At 52.7% G+C, this 18,050-nt stretch overlaps 2 protein-coding genes across 3 annotated transcripts; one reads left to right on the plus strand and one right to left on the minus strand.

The window, feature by feature from the left end:
* The first annotated feature begins 462 nt into the window (after positions 1-462).
* TIMM44 (translocase of inner mitochondrial membrane 44) lies at positions 463-9,753 on the plus strand. Its single transcript, XM_005141495.4, has 13 exons — positions 463-512; positions 1,297-1,404; positions 1,897-2,067; positions 2,500-2,580; positions 3,405-3,554; positions 4,203-4,342; positions 4,739-4,824; positions 5,831-5,923; positions 6,379-6,503; positions 7,107-7,157; positions 7,573-7,662; positions 8,129-8,239; positions 9,007-9,753. The coding sequence occupies exons 1-13, from the start codon at positions 489-491 to the stop codon at positions 9,124-9,126; spliced, it is 1,350 nt and encodes a 449-aa protein (XP_005141552.3). The 5' UTR covers positions 463-488; the 3' UTR covers positions 9,127-9,753.
* A 1,712-nt stretch (positions 9,754-11,465) lies between these two features.
* DUS3L (dihydrouridine synthase 3 like) lies at positions 11,466-18,029 on the minus strand. 2 transcript variants are annotated; one of them, XM_034070792.1, is made up of 14 exons: positions 17,970-18,029; positions 17,799-17,869; positions 17,491-17,711; positions 16,266-16,850; positions 15,764-15,805; positions 15,514-15,666; positions 15,119-15,235; positions 14,712-14,777; positions 14,526-14,636; positions 13,989-14,085; positions 13,416-13,491; positions 12,955-13,143; positions 12,756-12,884; positions 11,466-11,647 (listed from the first exon to the last, which is right to left on the minus strand). In XM_034070792.1, exons 1-14 carry the CDS (start codon positions 18,014-18,016, stop codon positions 11,575-11,577), a joined length of 1,977 nt encoding a protein of 658 aa, XP_033926683.1. In that variant the 5' UTR covers positions 18,017-18,029; the 3' UTR covers positions 11,466-11,574. The 2 variants fall into 2 exon arrangements, with proteins under 2 accessions (XP_033926683.1, XP_033926682.1); XM_034070791.1 differs by having other exon boundaries at positions 17,491-17,680; positions 17,777-17,869.
* Positions 18,030-18,050: the final 21 nt, after the last annotated feature.

The following is an 18,050-nucleotide window of genomic DNA, read 5'->3' on the forward strand; positions in this document are numbered from 1 at the left end:
GAGCACCCTGTGCCAGCGCCTCAGCACCCTCACAGGGAGCAGCTTCTGCCTAAGAGCTCAGCTCAGTCTCCCCTCGGGCAGGTTCAAGCCATTCCCCTTGGCCTGTCCCTACATCCCTTGTCCCAAGCCCCTCTCCAGGTTTCCTGCAGCCCCTTTAGGCACTGGAGCTGCTCTCAGGTCTCCCCTTCAGGAGCCTTCTCTTGTGCAGGCTGCCCGAGCCCAGCTCTCTCAGCCTGGCTCCAGAGCAGAGCTGCTCCAGCCCTCGCAGCAGCTCCAGGTCCTCACTCCGGGCCCCCAGCCCCGCTCCCAGCGCTCCGTGCACCGCCAGCCCCGCAGCCGTGCCAGGATTCCCGCAAGCGGGAAGTGCCCCTCGGGATCGCTCCATAGGGATCCGCTCCCCGCCTCCCTCCTGCCCCGCTGCACGTGGGCAGCGCGCTCCGTGACGTCACTGCGCGGCGCCGCCCGAAGGTCACACGCTGCGCTGGAAGATGGCGGCGGTCGGCGGCTGCCGGGTGAGAGCGGGGCCGGGACCGCCCGGGGGCTCGGGCCGGCTCCGCTGAGGAGCCGAGGGCCGGCGGCTCCGAGCCGGGGGTGCCCTGAGGGGGAGCTCGGGGCTGGGCGCCTCGGTGCAGGGGTCCGGTTACCGGCTGCCTCCCGGCACCGGAGCTGCGGCTCGGGCCCTGCCCCGGGCTCTGCCCAGCCGGGCCGGGGCTCCGGTGTCGCCGTCCAGCGCAGGGCCAGCCCAGGCCGCTGGAGCCCGGCTCCACCCGTGGGCTCTTGCCAAGCTTCAGTGTACACAAGCTTCAGCCCTGTGCTGAGCTGAATGCAGAGGTTGTGGCTTTAAAACCCGCTTTGTCGTGCGGGGGCTCTGGAGGTGGTTGGGGTTTTCTGCCCGAAGTTTAAACTTAAATAGGGGAGACTGAGCTGAGCTCTTAGGCAGAAGCTGTTCCCTGTGAGGGTGCTGAGGCGCTGGCACAGGGTGCCCAGAGAAGCTGTGGCTGCCCCATCCCTGGCAGTGCTCAAGGCCAGGTTGGACACAGGGGCTTGGAGCAGCTGCTCCAGTGGAAGGGGTCCCTGCCCGGGGCAGGGGTTGGGGCTGGAGGAGCTTTAAGGTCCCTCCTTAACCAACCTAGGCTGGGATGCTGTGATTTTACAACCAGTCTCCCGTGCTTTTGGCAGCACTTGGGATGTTTTCCCAGGAGCGCAGTCAGTATTGTCTGTTTGTTGTATTTTTTCTTCTTGGGCTCTTCTGGGTTTCTGTCATATTGTACACCAAACCTTACCTTTTTGTTGCAGAAATGCCTCATCAACGGCATATGGCTGATATCCAGAAAATACCCAGTTCCTGCAGTCCCAAGGGGTACAGTGTATGGCATGAGCCTGCCTGGTTTAGAGACCCATCAGGTTGGTTAAGAGCTGATTTCGTCTTGTTTCAGGTCAAAAGTGCCTTCCCATTAGCGCACCAATTTGCTTGATCGGGATGGATCTCTGAGAAGCACCAGTTGTAGGTTGAAAGTTTCTACTTGTTAAGATGTATTTGATCAAGTCATATTGTAGTAACTGAGTCCAAGTGACAGAGGTCAGGAGTGATGCTCTGGTAACTGCATTGACCAGGTTATTTAAGCCTGAACTAAACCTCTGGAATTAAGTTTCCTCTGGAAAAGCATCTTTGTTAATGGCCGTGTAGATGTGCTTCGCAGGGCATTAGAACTGTGTTGCACATTGGCTCTTTTGAGGTTAAGCTGCTGCTTTTTCAAGGTGGCTTTATATTCCCCACCACATTCACTCTGTTAGAAGTGACTTGGTGCTTGGCTTAAGTAAATCTACCTGCTGGCTTTGATTCCCGTCTGATTTAATGTCTCATTGGATCCTACAACATGGAATGCTTTTCTTTAGTCTAGATGCTACTCTTCGGGAGGAAGAAAGGGTTTTATATCAGGGTTTGTGGAGAACATCAAACAGGAATTAGCGAAAAACAAGGAGATGAAAGAAAGCATTAAGAAATTCCGAGACGAAGCTAAAAAGCTGGAAGAATCTGATGCTCTTCGAGAAGCAAGGAGGAAATATGTAAGTGAGGAATTCCTTTGGTGCTTTCATTGCCCAGTCACTGAGCTGTTACCATTGGCAATGTAGATTTGAATCTTTGTGCAGATGACCTGAATTCAGCATGTCTGTTCTCATGGGAAGTTCTGCTTGGCTGGAAATACTGGGATTAAGTGGAAAATCTTCCCAGCAGCCCCTTCACTGGACTTCCCAAATAATGAGCAGCTGAAAGAAAGAGGCATTAGAATTTAAACCCTTGTTTTGCAGTCTTTGGAGAACTATAAACAGCACAAGCTGCATAAATGAACCTCTGATGGTAGTTCCTCAAGGAGGATGCTCCCTATGGTGGAGCCCTTTTGCTCTCAGCGACAGCATTGAGGGGCTGTGCTGTGTGCTAAACTGGGCTTGAGTGTTTTCCATTCTCAGTTACCTGCAGCATGACTTTTTTCCCCACAGAAAACCATTGAATCTGAAACAGTGAAGACCTCAGAAGTGATTAGAAGGAAACTTGGAGAAATAACTGGGACAGTGAAAGAGGTAAAAGGCAGCTGTGGAAGAAGCCGGTCCCCACTCTCCATCTGTTTAAATGTGCTTTGGTGTGGCTCAGCTGTGTGTAGTAGGTGTTGGACATAAAGCTCTTTGCTGAGGGGGACATAACTGGTATCTTTTCAGTGCTGTCGAAGGTGCTGTGAGCATCTTCATCAGCCAAATGCCATTGATAACCAGGGAAAACCATTTGGTACTGGCACTCTGTCATTTCTCTTCCTCTGAAGCTGTGGCTTGTGACCCATCCAGGGTTGGTTGCCTGTTGCTGGTGAGAATTCCAGGGTCCCTGAGGATCTGATGTGTGCCAGTGCAGAACAAAAGGGAGACCAGCTACTGGCAGAGTCCTTTTAACCTCTTGCATACAAGGTCCTGGCTCTATAAACACAGCTGAAGTGATGGCTATGAAGGTGTGGGATTGAGAAGAGTGTTTCATGATTGTACAGCAAGAGTTGCTCAGCAGAGAGCCATCTCCACTGCTCCTGTACCTGCTCTGAAGAAGCACCTGGTTGTTTCAAGGGGAAGTGCTTGGCTATCTTAATGCTGGCATCATTGGTCCTTGTTGATACCTCTGGGTAGCAGCTATTACAAATGTGTGTGGTCCCATGAGCAGCCCAGTCTGTTCTTCTGCAAAGAGGTGTTGGACAATGCTGCAGTGCCAAGCCATAGTGTCCCAGCCAGTCCCCCCTTGTGTGCTCACCTTAGGTTGGGTTAGTTTTGTCCTGTGTGAATGCTAAAGACCTCCTAATGCCCAAAGAGGAGTTACTCAGTATCAGTTTCACCTGACCTGAGCTTTTCTTTCATGTGTTTTCTTGCAGAGTTTGGATGAAGTCACTAAGAGTGATATTGGCCGGAAGATAAAGGAAGGTATGGAAGGAGCAGCAAAAACAGCAAAGCAGTCTGCAGAGTCAGTGACAAAAGGAGGGGAGAAGCTGGGCAGGACAGCAGCCTTCAAAGCTATTTCTCAGGTACCTGTCAGTTGTAAGGCTTGACTGTCCAGGGCTGCATGGTGACCTCAGAGTAGCCTTCCAGTATCTCAAGGGGGCTACAAGGATGCTGGAGAGGGACTCTTCATCAGGGACTGCAGTGATAGGACAAGGGGTGATGGGTTCAAACTGAAACAGGGAAGTTCAGGTTAGATCTTAGGCAGAAGCTCTTCCCTGGGAGGGTGCTGAGGCGCTGGCACAGGGTGCCCAGAGAAGCTGTGGCTGCCCCATCCCTGGCAGTGCTCAAGGCCAGGTTGGACACAGGGGCTTGGAGCAGCTGCTCCAGTGGAAGGGGTCCCTGCCTGTGGCAGGGGTTGGAGCTGGAGGAGCTTTAAGGTTCTTTCCAACCCAAGCCATTCTATAATTATACTATACGGGACTTTTTTCTTCAGGTAGATCCAATACAACCATCCCGTTGGTGTTCTAGACTGTTGACTTCTTAAGCAGAAGGCCTTGGTGCTGGTGTGCATGCCAGTAGACATCAGCAGAGAAGCATTTGGTGACTAAGGGAGAGGAGAATAACTTGTGGCCTCTTTATGTAGTTACTGCTTCCTTCAACAGAAGTGATTTACAGTTTCTGGGCATGGAGGGAAACAGTAAATCAGCCTAATGGGGATATTTTCCTTTCAGGGAGTAGAAACAGTCAAGAAGGAAATAGATGAAAGTGTTTTAGGACAGACTGGTCCTTACAAACGTCCGGAGCGCCTACGGAAAAGAACAGAGTTCTTAGGAGAGAGTATTAAAGAGGAGCGAATATTTGAGGCTAATGAGTAAGTATGGGATGGCATTCAGGGTGATACGGGATGGCTGTGGGATGAGGCCTGACCTGGCAGCACAGGTAGCTCTAAGAGCGGTTGCTGATACCGAACCTTGCAATAGCAAAACTGGGCATTTAAAATGCTAAAGTGGGTGCACAAGGTTCTGATGTGAACTCCTGACTGGCCTGTGTGTCCTCTTTCCTCAGTGCTAACATCTTGCTGTTGAATTACATTTGGCAGCACTAAGTCTGAGCTCCTTTGCTTCTGCTGCCTCGCCACGCTAAGCCATGTTTCTGTGGTGTGTCAGCTTCAGTGATGCTGCACTGATACTCCCCAGGATGTTCTCCTTATTCTCACTCAGTTGTAAGTTACTTGTTCCCAAGCACCCCTGTCTTGTGTGCTTTCTAGGGAGGCCATGGGTGTGGTGCTGCACAAAGACTCAAAATGGTATCAGCAGTGGAAAGATTTCAAGGACAACAACGTGGTCTTCAATAGTAAGTGTTCAATGACAACGGAAAGGTACCTTACTTTCCCAGTTCTTATGCTTGCTGGGGTGGATCTCGTGCCATCTGTGCAACTAGGCTCAATGTGATGCTCCATCTATGTTCAGCCCCCTCTTCAGTCAGGGGTTGGTTTTGATCAGTCCCTGCTCCCTGTAGGAACCAAATCCTGCTTTCAGCACTGCTCAGAGAGCTGAACTCTGTTCTGTTTTCCATTGTTTTGTAGTCAGATTCCCTCTGGCAGTGGGAAGAGGCCAGAGCACTCATGCATGCATGTCATTAGGGGGAGGGCAGGTTGCTTCTTCCTGACCTAGAGCTTGTGATGAGGAAAGATCTTGTATTGAGTGAGCTGGTTTCTGGAACATGTGGAACTTTGCCTTCTGCCTGGTTTTAATGCAAACCCTGAACTTAGTGAATGTTCTTCCCTGGGAGGGTGCTGAGGCACTGGCACAGGGTGCCCAGAGAAGCTGTGGCTGCCCCATCCCTGGCAGTGCTCAAGGCCAGGTTGGACACAGGCGCTTGGAGCAGCTGCTCCAGTGGAAGGGGTCCCTGCCCGTGGCAGGGGTTGGAGCTGGAGAAGCTTTAAGGTCCCTTCCAACCCAAATCATGCTGTGATTCTATGATTCCATTCTTGACACACAGCCCCAGTTAAACTTTCTGGTGCTGGTTCCACATCTTGCTACCCCTTTTAGCAGACTGAATCAAGGATGTAAGGAGGCTGTTACTGGTGTGAGCAAGTCTGGTGTATTTTCTACCTGGAAATCTGAATAGAAGGTCCAGAGTTTCTGGCAGCTGCAGTCAGAGAAGGCATCATTCTCCTCATTACACTTACTGGTAGTTAAGAACACTGCAGGAAGATGAGGAGAAAAGAAACTTTTGGAGTGGATAGCTGTTAATCACTGAAGTGATTCAGAAGACAAGCAGTGGGTTTGCTCTGCAGTCCACTGCATGTTGCTTCTTAGTAGAAGGACACTGCTGCTCACAGCTCCTCTCCTTCCAGGGTTCTTTGAGATGAAGATGAAGTATGATGAGAGCGATAACGCGTTCATTCGAGCTTCCAGAGCCGTCACAGACAAAGTCACAGACTTAATAGGTAACGTTTCACCCTTGCTGTGGAAGAGCATCACTGGCCTCAGCTCTGTGCTGGTGCCTGCTACTGCTGTTGTCCTCCAGGTGTTCCTAAGGCCAGGTTGGACACAGGGGCTTGGAGCAAGCTGCTCTATTGGAAGGTGTCCCTACCCATGGCAGAGGTTGGAACTGGATGAGCTCTAAGGCCCCTTCCAACACAAACCATGCCATGATTCCATGATTCTGGAGCTGTACAGCATTTGGCAGGGATCATTACCCAGTATCATGTAGTAGCAGGCTGCTGCTGGATCAGACGTGCAGTGCCGTGACAAATGCTTGTATGCGATAAAGCTGAAACTTACCTTTAAACCACAGTTGGTCCCAAGTGCTTCCTCCTTCCATGTGTTGTCTCCCCAAACATCTTTCCCTTGCTCCCAGCAGCAGTTGTTGTGCCACCAGTCTCACTGAGTTGTTTTTCAGGTGGATTGTTCTCAAAGACAGAAATGTCAGAGGTTTTGACAGAGATACTCAAAGTGGATCCATCCTTTGACAAAGACCGGTTCTTAAAGCAGTGCCAGTTTGATATAATCCCCAATGTCCTAGAGGTGAGGAGGGGCTGCAGTGTGATGCATGGCAGGGGGTTGGAACTGGGTGATCTTAAGGTCTTTTCCAACCCAAACCATTCTATGAATGAACAGCACTGGGGAAATGGTGCTATCAGATACTGATAAGGGAAGGAACTTGGTGTGTAGGTACTACTGAATTGTAAGTGATCTGTGACTGCTTGGGAAGAGCAGAGGTCATGAGAAGTGGTCCTAGTCAAGGAAGTTCTATGGAACTTGACGTTTTTAAGGACCCACTCAGGACAGCACTGCTGAAGGATGTGACTTCAGGTGTAATGGATATAGTTCCTCTCACTGTAACAGTCTGTCAGGAAAGACAGAGTGAAAGTAGTGGAACAGAAGTACAGCAGAAATTGTCTGGGATTTGTATGGGACTGGAAAATCTGAGGCTTGAAGAGAGGAAGAAGCTAAGAGAGAGCAAAGTGTGATCTTCTCGTCCTGAAACAGTGCAGGGAATGATTGTAGCTCACTTAATACATGCTAACACACCTGTAGAAGTGTTTATAATGCTTCTAGTCATGAGGTAGCATTATAGGATGAACTAAAAGGAAAAATATTCCAATTTTATTCCATTTCCTCTTTCAGTCTATGATGTCTGGAGAACTTGATATCCTCAAAGATTGGTGCTATGAAGCGGTGAGTAGAGCTACTGAGACTGTCTGGAAAGGTGATGATTCTCCCTTGTAAGTAGGTGTATTGTACCACCTTTGCTTGCAAGCTGTTGGATCTGTGATGTTGCTTACCTGCTTTGCCCAGCTGTTTCCCCAGGGAACATACTAGAAAACACTAATGCAGTCAAGTATATGGGCAGGAGTTCAGGAATAGCCTGGCTATGAGCTGAAGGGTGGGATTTTTAGTGAGCCTTTGGTTTCGTGAAGCCCAGGGCATCTGCTGTAGCTGTTTGATGTTTGGCAAGACCGCTGTGTTCAGCATACCTGCAAAAACCTGACTTTCATTGTCATTGGTGGTGGTTCTCTCTAAGCAGAAAATCCCTTTCTCTTTGTGACGGAACAAATTCAAACGTGTAACACAAGTTTGTTGCTTCATTTAGACTTACAGTCAGCTTGCTCATCCCATCCAGCAAGCCAAAGCCATGGGGCTCCAGTTCCACTCCAGGATTCTCGACATTGACAACATTGATGTGAGTGCCCCTTCTTGTATTTCACCTTGGGGGGAATGAATTAGAAACTCATGACCTGAGGAGGGGTTTTCTTCTTTGCTCTGACTTAAGCTGGAGGTAGTTACTGGCTGGGGTACCCAAAAGGTAACTCCAGAATTCCTGAAGAACAACATCCTCTGGAGCATCCTGCATCCCCACAAAGAGAGGCAGGAAGAGAGTTACATGTTACAAGAGCACAGCCTTGGGAAACAAACCTCAGCTCTCCATTCCCCTCTGCACTGCAGTTAAGAGGTTCTTTAAATATTGAATGGAGTGGCCTTAGAATTGAGGAGAAGGTATAACCTGATTGGAATACCCAGGTTCAGCTCTGGAGAAGGTGGGATTGTCAGTGTTAGCTGTGTCAGGCCAGAGCAGTGGTGTTAAATACTTGATGTTCTTACCCTAATCTCCAGGAACTGTTTCCTGATGGAATTTTCTTCCATTGCAGCTGGCCATGGGGAAGATGATGGAGCAGGGACCAGTTTTAATCATCACTTTCCAGGCTCAGGTCGTGTTGGTAATTAAGAACCAGAAAGGGGAAGTGGTGGAAGGTGATCCGGTAAGGAATGCTCTCAGCTGGAGGTGCTTTCTCTCTTAGTCCCTTATTAGTCATCCTGGGTGTTAGGGTGCATCTGGAGCAGGGGGTGTCACACGTACTGCATTGACTGGTAGGAATAATACTGTACCTTGTGGGTTAGGTCCTTGGTGCAGCTCAGTGTGGGCTGTTTCTTCCTGTCAGACTCTCAAAGTGTGAAACCCCATTAACTGAGCATTAAGTGACTCCCTGCCTGCAGCTATCACCATGAGTTCTGTTCCTCTGGGACAGAACTGAACTCTCCTGCTGTACACTGAAACTCCATCCCAGAGCTTCCACCTGATCCTGGTCTGTTCTTCCTTTCACAAAGGATGCTATAAGAGGAGAGCACAAAGATGCTTGGCAGACGGGGTGGGAGCTGGAGTCAGCTCATTTGCAGGGGATGGAGAAAATGACACTTAATACATGCATTTAATAAGGACTTGACTCTTTGCAACCACTGTCTCTAGTCCAGGCACTAAGGGGTTGGAACTGGATGGTCTTAAGGTCCTTTCCAACTCAAACCATTCTGTGATTCTAAGTTGGAAACCTTCATTCTGAGTTTGGAAATGAAAGGTTTATCTGTTCCTGACTGTAACATGTTTCCAGCCGCTGTCCTTACTCAGCACCTTCAGGCTTAGAACCAGAGAGCAAACTCATGAGGGCAGTCTCTGGAGGAGATTGGAGCGTGTCCCCATCAGATAAGGTCTGTTAGCATCCCGCAGGCTCTAACAGCAGGAATTCCCTTCCAGGACAAGGTGCTGCGGATGCTGTACGTGTGGGCACTCTGCAGAGACCAGGACGAGCTCAACCCCTATGCTGCATGGAGGCTACTGGACATTTCCTCATCGAGCACTGAGCAGGTTCTCTGAGGACAGCTGCACCCAGGGGCTTCCTGTACCTCTCTGGAAGTGGCTCCATCTCTGCACTCGCACCCGGCTGCTGGGGGATGGACTGTGGATGAGGGAAAGAGGCTGGACTGGTTCCTTTGGCAAGAGGGGTCTGTTCTGTGTGCCCTCATTGTGCCAATCCCAGTCATGAACTGAATGAGTACCTGCCTTCTGCTTTGCTGTGGCACTGTAAGGGTGCAGGGAGATTGGCAGTGAAAGGTCTGAGACACGAGCAGCTGCTGTTGGCTCCTTTTTTAACCGTGGCTGAAGGAGGCTGCTTGACTCCTGTGTTTCCTAGTGATGCACAGAGGGGGGTATTGGAGAGTGAGATGTGCCAGGTCTAATTCCCATCTACTGTCATCTTCTGGTGGCCTCAAAGCATCCCACTGAAGTTCTCAGGGGTGCTTTTAAGGGACATTGGTCATGGCTAACTCTTCTGGAGTCACACCAAGAAGCCTTCTCATGCTGCAGTGTCTTGCACTTTACCAAACCAAATACAATCCAGTTTGCATGTAATGCTCTTGGTGTGGAAAGGTTGACATCATCAGGCAGGTTCTTGAGGCTGGTTGCAGTGATACCATCCATACAGCCACAGCTTTGCACTGGGAACGTTGGTTTGGCTGTTGTGTTCATTGTGTCCACTGGTGCCACTAAGGAGTGCACAACTGCCTTTCTCTGCTGGGTTAATGTGATGGTGTGGGGGGGACAGGCTGTAACTGGGAGGGGGCAGCAGGCAGGGTGCTAGGATGGTGCTCAGGGGTGGGGATGGACAGAGCAGCAACACAGGAGTCAATAAATGCAGTAACAGGTAGAACATCACCTCTGGAGCGCAGGTATTTATTCCATGGGATGAGAACAGAGGGTGTGATCCACACCTCCTGCGTGAAGTGGGTCCTGAGCATGGCTGTTATCACCAGGGGGACTTGTGCTTCATGGGGACAAGCACCCCCTTGGTGGCAAGGGGATGAGCTGCTGGTACCCTCACAGAGACTCTGGCTTTGGGAGCTGTGATGTGGATCAGTTCCTCAACTGCCTCTTTATGGGAAGCGTGGTTGTGGGGGGAGAATATTGTTGGGGGGAGTCAAAGGAGTGACCTGCTGCTGTGTTCTGCCCCTGCGCAGAACAGGGTGATGCAGGACAGCACTTCCTTGCCATTAAAGAGAATCATTCCCAGTTCTTCCTTCTCTTCTGAGTGTCCAGATCAGTTCCTTTGAAGTGGAACTTCAGTTTGCTCCTAGCTCTTGGGGTAATGAATTCTCTTGGGGGCCTATGTTTTATTTATAGTAAATTACAAGCAGCAAACTCCTGGCAGGTCCGGACAGTTTGGAGAGAGGAACAGGAGGAGGATTTTCCATTGGTCTGAAATACTGCTCAGTGGGCTGTAAATCAGGCTCTAATGGTCCAGTAGCACCAGGTAGCCCTGGGCTTGCTGGACTGCTCAAAGGCATTGCTGTGTGTGTGGAGGGGTCTTATCTGGTGCTATGGAAACTTCTAGAGCTGCTCCCATAGCTGTGGCTCTGTCCTGGCTCCCCCAGGGAAGGGGACAGGGCATCCCCCACCATTTCCTTCCCTACTGATGGTGCCTCAGTGCCCTTCAACAGCTCAGATGGGCTCAGAGGGGCTTTGGCACCTCCTGTACCATTTCCTGGTGTCCCCAGTGCTCCCTCCTTCCCCAGTTCACAGGCATGAACTCATTAAATCTCTATCACTCCCCATTCCCTAAACTGCTTCCCCACACCTCTGCGGTGTTAAGGGGGCCTGGGGTGCCCTCGGGCTGTGAGTGCAAGTGCTTTATTATAGTCATTCTAAGGGGGAAAAAGAACTGTTTGGTTCAGCAGAGCCAAGGAACCAGCTCCATCTGCATCTTTGTGCCACATCAATGCAGTTGTGCCTGTTGCCTGTGCTGGGGCACACAGAAGGTGCTGCAGTGTCACTAACCCCTCCTCAAGCAGTGCTGTCAGGTCCTTCTGTCTCCTGCTAGGAAACAAGCAGCTGTAGATCCCCCTTGGAAGGGAACTGCGCTTTCCTGGGCTGTGACACACAGGAGGAGGCATTCCTGCTGCTGTGTGCTCCCAGCAATGGACTGGATCCTGCTCAGCACCCCATCACGGGATGCTGGGGCTGTTTGTGCTTTACAGACCCCCATGGCACTACCAAAGCCATCGTGGTAGGAAGAGGCCTCTCGCTGCTGCTCTGAGCACTGTGTGGGACAACTCCTGCTGGGAAGTCGAGGCCAAAGATCCCTCCTGGCCTCTATCCTGCGGTAGTGAGGCTGCAGCACAGCCTGGGGCAGGGACTGGGTGTGAAAGCAGCCACACTGCTACAAACATCAGAGCTTTATTTCCTTCCATGGTGCAGCTCAGGGACCCTGGATGCAGCATCCTGCTGCCTCCTCTTGACTCCAGGCCATGGGAAAGAGTCTCCTCAGTCCTATCTGTAGGAATTGGCCTTGTGCTTAGGCAGGAAGGTGAAGCTGGGGGGGACAGGACCCAGCAGCAGCTCACTGGAAGACAGAGTGGAACAGAAAGCAGGTGAGGTTTGTGTTCAGTGCAGGAGGCATCGGTACCCTGGGGGCTCTGCAGTGATGGTGAGCGCAGTCACAAGGGTCCAATAAACCTGGGAATCACCCCCAGCCTCTGAGAAGCTCCTCCCCATCCCTCACTGTGCTTGTGCAGAGCCAAACCCCTCTTAGTGCCAAAAAGCATTGGAGGGCAGATCCTAAACTGATGGAAAGCAGCTCCCACGCTCAGATTTAGCCTGGCTTAAGACTAACAACTGTTTCACACGTTGCCTTTTCAGTGCAGGGTCATTCACTTCATAGGCCAGGAGGTTTAACTTATTTCCTGGGTGCTTTAGCATCACTAAAGCTTTCCATAAGCCATGTCAGAGTACCCCCGCAGGGCACAGCATTGCACAGCAAGAGCCTCCATCTTCAGTGCAAAAACAGAGCTAGAGAGCCCTGCTTCTGGTTAGTGTCTCCTTAAAATGAGCTTAAATGAATAAACCTCAACTGCTTTAAAATGTTCTGGCTATAAATGGCACTGCAAAGATCAGAGGGGACATTGAGCAGCCTCACCCAGGCAGGTTCTGCTTGGAAAATGGCATTTAGAAGTGCTGATCAAAACTCACTGCGCTCATGTGGCTTTAGGCAGCTGGTCCCAGTGCTAAGAGAATGGATGAGGATCAGCAAAGCCACAGAAGGCTGTAGCCAAGCTCTGGTTTTGCTCAGCTCTGTTTCCATGAGCTGGGGAATAGCTCAGCTCTCGAACCTGGGAATGGGAACAGGATGCAGGGTGGGACTGTCCAGGCAGAGCACGCAGGGATCTGATGCTGAAAGCCTGAGACAGCCCATGGTTGTGCTTCCTCCCTTGGTTCCTATGTGTGTCCTGGGATGAACAATGCAGCCTGAGAGGCACTGCAGGACCTGCTGAAGCTGATGCAGGGACTGGGAGAGCTCCTCCTGACAGCTCCAAACTCACTTCAAACCTTGAACTAAAGCCCTGGTTGACCCTTGCTGCTTCCTAACCACCCCTCTGGAGGATGCCCAAAATCACTGCAGGCCTCTGGGATGTCCCTTGTAGGAAGTGAAATGAACTTCAGTGTTTTCTGACCTTATTCGGATCCAATCATCCACGTTCTGGCTCGCCATCAGTGTCTCCAGGTAGTCCCTCCCCATGTAGTAGGGCGGCCGCTCATTGATCTTCTGAGGTAGGAATTCCAACAAGCCAACGGGAATGTACCTGCAACGGGATGCAACCCAATGGCAGCGTGTGCTGTGTGCAGGCTTCCCTCTCAGCTGGGAGGCATCACCTGCACAGGAACGAGAGCCATTCCAGCAGGAACTTCCTGGTCTTCTCCACTCCCTGAGTATCGGAGCCCCAGTGCTCGAGACCGTAGTTGGTGAAGTCCCTGAGGAGCTCAAATCTCTCGCTGGAGGAGATATCCCAGTGCCTCTGTTCCTTGATTTCAGTGAAGAGCCATGGCTTGATGAGGGCCCCTCTGCAGCCAAACCCAAGGGGCATCGTTATTGCCATGACCGATGCTTCTGAAGATGCCAACTCCTTTAAGAGACTTCCCAGCACTTCTCTGCCAGCCCAGTTCCCAAACAGGAAGCTGCTGGATGCTCCCACAGATGGAAATGGGTTTTACCCATTTCCACAAAGGAGATTGACCAAGAGGGTATTTCTCATGGTTTGGCTTTAAAAGTATCTTTTTTTTCAATCCCTTTTGGACTCTTGCAGCAATAGCAAAGGGGAAACCCAGGCACTTGCCTTGCAATCATGATTCCTGAGACTCCCATTTGCATGGCTCGATTTGCATCTTCGTAAGACAGAATATCACCATTCCCTGTCCAGAAGGAAAGGAGAAGCCAGAGGTCAAAGTGATGTCCAGGCATGGGATAAAGCTTGGAACAGACACAGGGGCCAAGTGCCAGACTGCCCAAAGAGCCTCTGGGGCTCCTGTTTCTGAATCAGAAACACCTCAGGGATGTATCCATTCCTTTCCCTTGTAAAGGGGAACATTGGAGCCTTCTCCCCTCTTCCTCTCCCAACTCCTACCCTGAAGGTTTAGCTGGGACTGTCTGTGCCATGGTGCCCATGGGAGAAAGCATCTGCTAAAACCCACGGGGTTGGTGCCTGTTCCTTGTCCTCCTCTGCTCAGTGCTCACCACACACAGCCCCAAGCAATGGGCAGATCAGCACAAGACTCCATTGCCATCACCACCATCAGGGATGCTCCAGCCTTTCCCCCAGGCCAAATGGCCTTAAGAGGGGACCCTGGTTTGTTTAAGCTCAAACCCGCAGCACCTTCGGTCCACAAGACAACACAACAGCATCACCTACCAAAAAGAGGCATGGGGCTGGCTACTTGAGCACACTCTGCTATGTAGTCCCAGTCAGCGCTCCTCGTGTAGCGCTGCTCCCTGGAGCGGCCGTGGAGCTGGGGGGGGAAGGCACAGAGAGACCTCATGGAATGCCAGGAGGAGGCAGAGAGGAACAGGCTGGGGAAAGGGATCCCTCTGGAGCTGCAGCCCAGCTGTGAATATTCACTGTGGGCAGGAACTGCCCATCCCCATGCACCCGAGACAGTCCCCATCACTTCCCAACCCTGCTGTAATGAGGCTTCTTTGGCTGAAACCTCTGTTCCCAGAGCACTGCAAAGAGCAATCTCCCCCTGTAATGGATACAAGGCCCAGGAGCACGCAGGAAGATGCTCTCTGCACCTCCATTTTAATCTGTTATTAGTAGGAAATGCTAAAAGACAGGAGGCAGCTGGTCAAAGGGGTTTGAAAGCTGTGGGGAAGGGGAAGGTCACCCCCACATTGTGCTCTGGGACATGGAAGCAGAGTTCCCCAGGCACCACAGCAAGGATCCCTGTACCGTGACCATGGCTGCTCCCCACTCCCGGAGCCTGGGGATGAGTTTATGGGCCACATTAATCTTCTCCTGCACCCCGGTCCGGATCTTCACGGTCAGTGGCACATCCAGCACCTGCAGCACAGGAGAATGAGGCCAGGCTGGGGCAGGAGTTGGCTCCATCAGCTCCTCTCCTGCTGCCCCACTCACCGAGTTCATGCCCCGGACGATCTGTTCGAACTTGTTGGAGCGAGTCATCAGGGCACAGCCTCCTCCCTGCGGGACACAACACGGCACAGGCAGGACTTGCTGCCTCCTTCCATAGGGAAGAGCCTCCTGGAGTTGCTCCATAGCAGCCCTCAGGGATGCAAGGAAGACTTGGAGCACCTCAAGACTGGGAGACAGGGGACTCTTCAACTGAAAACCCACAGCCCTTTTCCCTCCCAGCTTGGGCCAGAGACAGGCAACCATCTCAGAACAGTTTATCTGCCTTCCTGCTGAAGCCTTAGCACCCATAAATGAACTGGGAGCTCTGGATCAGATCAGGTAGTGAGGAATGAGGGGAAAGAGCAGCATCTAACGAAGGAAGCAAACCACGCTGCAGAACATCTTCTTACCTTCTTGTAGACCAGGTCAATGGGGCACCCAACGTTGATGTCTACAAAGTCCACTTCAATTGTCTGGTTCAGGAGCTCTGCACATTTGGTCATCGTGTCTGGGAATGCTCCTTCCAGCTGCCAAAGAGGGACAGGGGCAGGAGTTCCAGCAGCAGCAGTGCTGCTCCTCAGAAGTGAGGTATTGGAAGGAGTGAGGGTGCTGAGGCCCTGGCACAGCGTGCCCCATCCTGGCAGTGTTCAAGGCCAGGTTGGACACAGGGGCTTGGAGCAGCTGCTCCAGTGGAAGGGGTCCCTGCCATGGCAGGGGTTGGAGCTGGAGGAGCTTTGAGGTCCCTTCCACCCCAACCCATCCCATGATCTATCAGACGTTTGGTTGTCAGAATGACAGCACCCACCTGCACCCCAAAAATGTCTTCGGTGTGATGGCGTTTGAGGAGAGCCCACTCGGAGGCCTGGCCCTGCAGCAGGTTGGTGCACACAGCCATCTCTCCACAGGTGACATCTGCCCCCAGGCGCTTGCAGATCCTTCGGAAAGGGAGGTTACCACACTGCAGGAGACACAGAGAGATGCTCTGTCAGCAGCTTTGCTCTGTTCCAAACGTGGCGACACCGACTTGTGAAGAAAGGACAGAACTATCTACCTACCGTGGTCAGTGGAGCCAAGTAGAGCTTGCCTTGGATTTCCAGCTGGAAAACAAGGATGGAGGAGAACATCAGCAGAGCTGAACCAGCAGTGGTTAAACAGGAAGATCTTTGTTAGCCATGGGTGAAACTCAGTGGGTAACCCAGGAAAACACCGTTTTGTTGGAGAACCTCAACTATTCCCTGAGAATATACCCTTTGGATAGAAAAACCAGAAACCTGAAGCACTCAATCCTGCTCAGCTTGGAGGAAACTCAAAGCAGTTATAGACAGAGAAGGATGCAAGACTGGGTAATGGATGCAAGGATGGGGGTGACGAGGAGGAGAGGCAGGAGGCGATGCTCTGTGCAGTACCCCTCCAAGGACAACACCAAATCCCTGCATCCTTCCCCTCATGGCAGTAACGTGGCTCCCAGGGAGCTCTGTCCTTTGCCTGCCTCTCACCCAGCCTAAGAGGTCTCTTATGAGATACACAAGAGAGAGCAGCCCTCAGCCAAATCCTCACCTTCTTCTTCTCACATGGCCGCAGTTTTATCACGTCTTCATCTGTCACTGGGCCCACTGTTTGCATGGAGGAAGCCTCCTCATCATCTCTGGGGCTGCAACTCTGCAAGCCATCTGCTTTGGGATCTTCTCCCTGCTCTGGTAGCACAGGACAGGCAGGATCGTCCCCATGGCCCTGCTGGGGTGTTGTGCAGTTGGACACCTCCTGCTCCTCTGCAGAGCACCCCGTGGCCCTGCCTCCCTTCCTGCCATCACCACGGGCCTTGGCCAGAGCACGCAGGAACTCCTCAGCCCTCTTGAAGCTGAACTTCCTCTTGCGCAGCTGGTGCTGGAGCTCCTTGGAGAGGTTGTTCCTCACCAGCTCCTTCCCTTCCCACTGCTTGGCCAGCTCCGTGTCGATGATGTTCCGGAAGCCGTCCCCGAGGTGGGCCTGGGCGAAGCGGCAAGTGACCCCGTACGTGCACTTGCCGAAGGTCTCGAAGAGGACACAGCGGCGGCCCAGGTCTGGTGGCTTCATGGCCAGGTACTCAGCAACGTCGTGAAGGAACCGGCACCGCGGCCCGAAGAAGCACTTGTCTGCAGAGCCCTTGCAAGAGGAACGAGGGGTGAAAACCTCTGCACGAGCACCTTCAAACCCAGCTGAGCTGAGTCTGCCCCAGCCCAGAGCTGCACTGAGCACCCAGGGATGTTGGGTACCCCAGGAGCTGCTGCCTGGAGCGTGCTGCAGAGGGCACTGATGTGCCCAAATGGGGATGTTTTAGTGGACACCTTGACTCATCCTGCTCAGCTCATCCTGCTTCATCCCTCCCAGCCAGCACGGCCCCTGCTAAGCCTCGGGGCAGCTTCAATGTGCTTAAAAAGGAATGGAGCCCTTGTACAGGAAGGGATCATAGGATCTTGGAATGGTTTTTATTGGATGGGCACTTAAAGCTCATCCAGTTCCAACCACAGGCAGGGACCCCTTCCACTGGAGCAGCTGCTCCAAGCCCCTGTGTCCAACCTGGCCTTGAGCACTGCCAGGGATGGGGCAGCCACAGCTTCTCTGGGCACCCTGTGCCAGCGCCTCAGCACCCTCACAGGGAACAGCTTGTGCTTTACATCCAGCCTGACCGTCCCTGCTCCAGTTTGAACCCATCACCCCTTGTCCTGCCACTCCAGCCCTGCAGAAGAGCCCCTCTCCTGCATCCCGGATCCCACATTCCCTGCGTGGCTCCCCCGTGCTCCACCTGCGTTACCGACGGGCAGAGCCGGTTCTGCTCATAGTGCTTGGGTTTCATGCAGGGTCTGCTCTTGTTCTGCCCCCGCGCCCGCTTCCGCTCCACGGGCTCCTTCTCCTGGGCTCCAGCATCCTCTCGGCTTTCCTTATCCCGACCGGTGCCCTCTGCCTTCACCCGCTTGGCGGGGGGCTCGCCCTGCCCGATGCCGATCTCCTCCTCCTCCTGCTGCTGCTGCTTCTGCTCCTGCTCTTCCTCCTCCTGCTGCTGCTGCTCCTGCTCTTCCTCCTCCTCATCCTCCTCCTGCTTCTGCTGCTGCTCTTCCTCCTCCTCCTCCTCCTCGCGCCGGTCCCGCAGGTACGCGTGGAACTGCTCCTTGGAGGTGAGGAACCTGCCGAGACCCAGCCCCGTGAGGGCCCGGGGGGGGTTCGGGGGGGCCGGGCACGAACCGGAGGGGTCACGTGGGGACCCGGCCGTGGGTCCGCACTCACCGGGCTCGAACCGGCGCCACCCCCGACGCCACCACCACCGCCGCCATGCCGCCGCGCGCAGAGATGGCGCGCCGGGACCAC

This window comes from Melopsittacus undulatus, chromosome 19, assembly GCF_012275295.1.
Source record: "Melopsittacus undulatus isolate bMelUnd1 chromosome 19, bMelUnd1.mat.Z, whole genome shotgun sequence".
In the NCBI taxonomy this organism is placed as follows: Eukaryota; Metazoa; Chordata; class Aves; order Psittaciformes; family Psittaculidae; genus Melopsittacus; species Melopsittacus undulatus.

Excerpts from the sequence above, each read along its gene's own strand:
- TIMM44 (XM_005141495.4), top strand. The coding sequence starts at position 489 with ATGGCGGCGGTCGGCGGCTGCCGG. Across the intron at positions 4,825-5,830 it reads CAACAACGTGGTCTTCAATA|GGTTCTTTGAGATGAAGATG; the intron begins GTAAGTGTTCAA and ends CTCTCCTTCCAG. Across the intron at positions 8,240-9,006 it reads AAGTGGTGGAAGGTGATCCG|GACAAGGTGCTGCGGATGCT; the intron begins GTAAGGAATGCT and ends ATTCCCTTCCAG.
- DUS3L (XM_034070792.1), bottom strand. The coding sequence starts at position 18,016 with ATGGCGGCGGTGGTGGTGGCGTCGGGGGTGGCGCCGGTTCGAGCCCG. Across the intron at positions 15,236-15,513 it reads AAGACATTTTTGGGGTGCAG|CTGGAAGGAGCATTCCCAGA; the intron begins GTGGGTGCTGTC and ends CCTCTTTGGCAG. Across the intron at positions 13,144-13,415 it reads TCAGGAATCATGATTGCAAG|AGGGGCCCTCATCAAGCCAT; the intron begins GCAAGTGCCTGG and ends GTTTGGCTGCAG.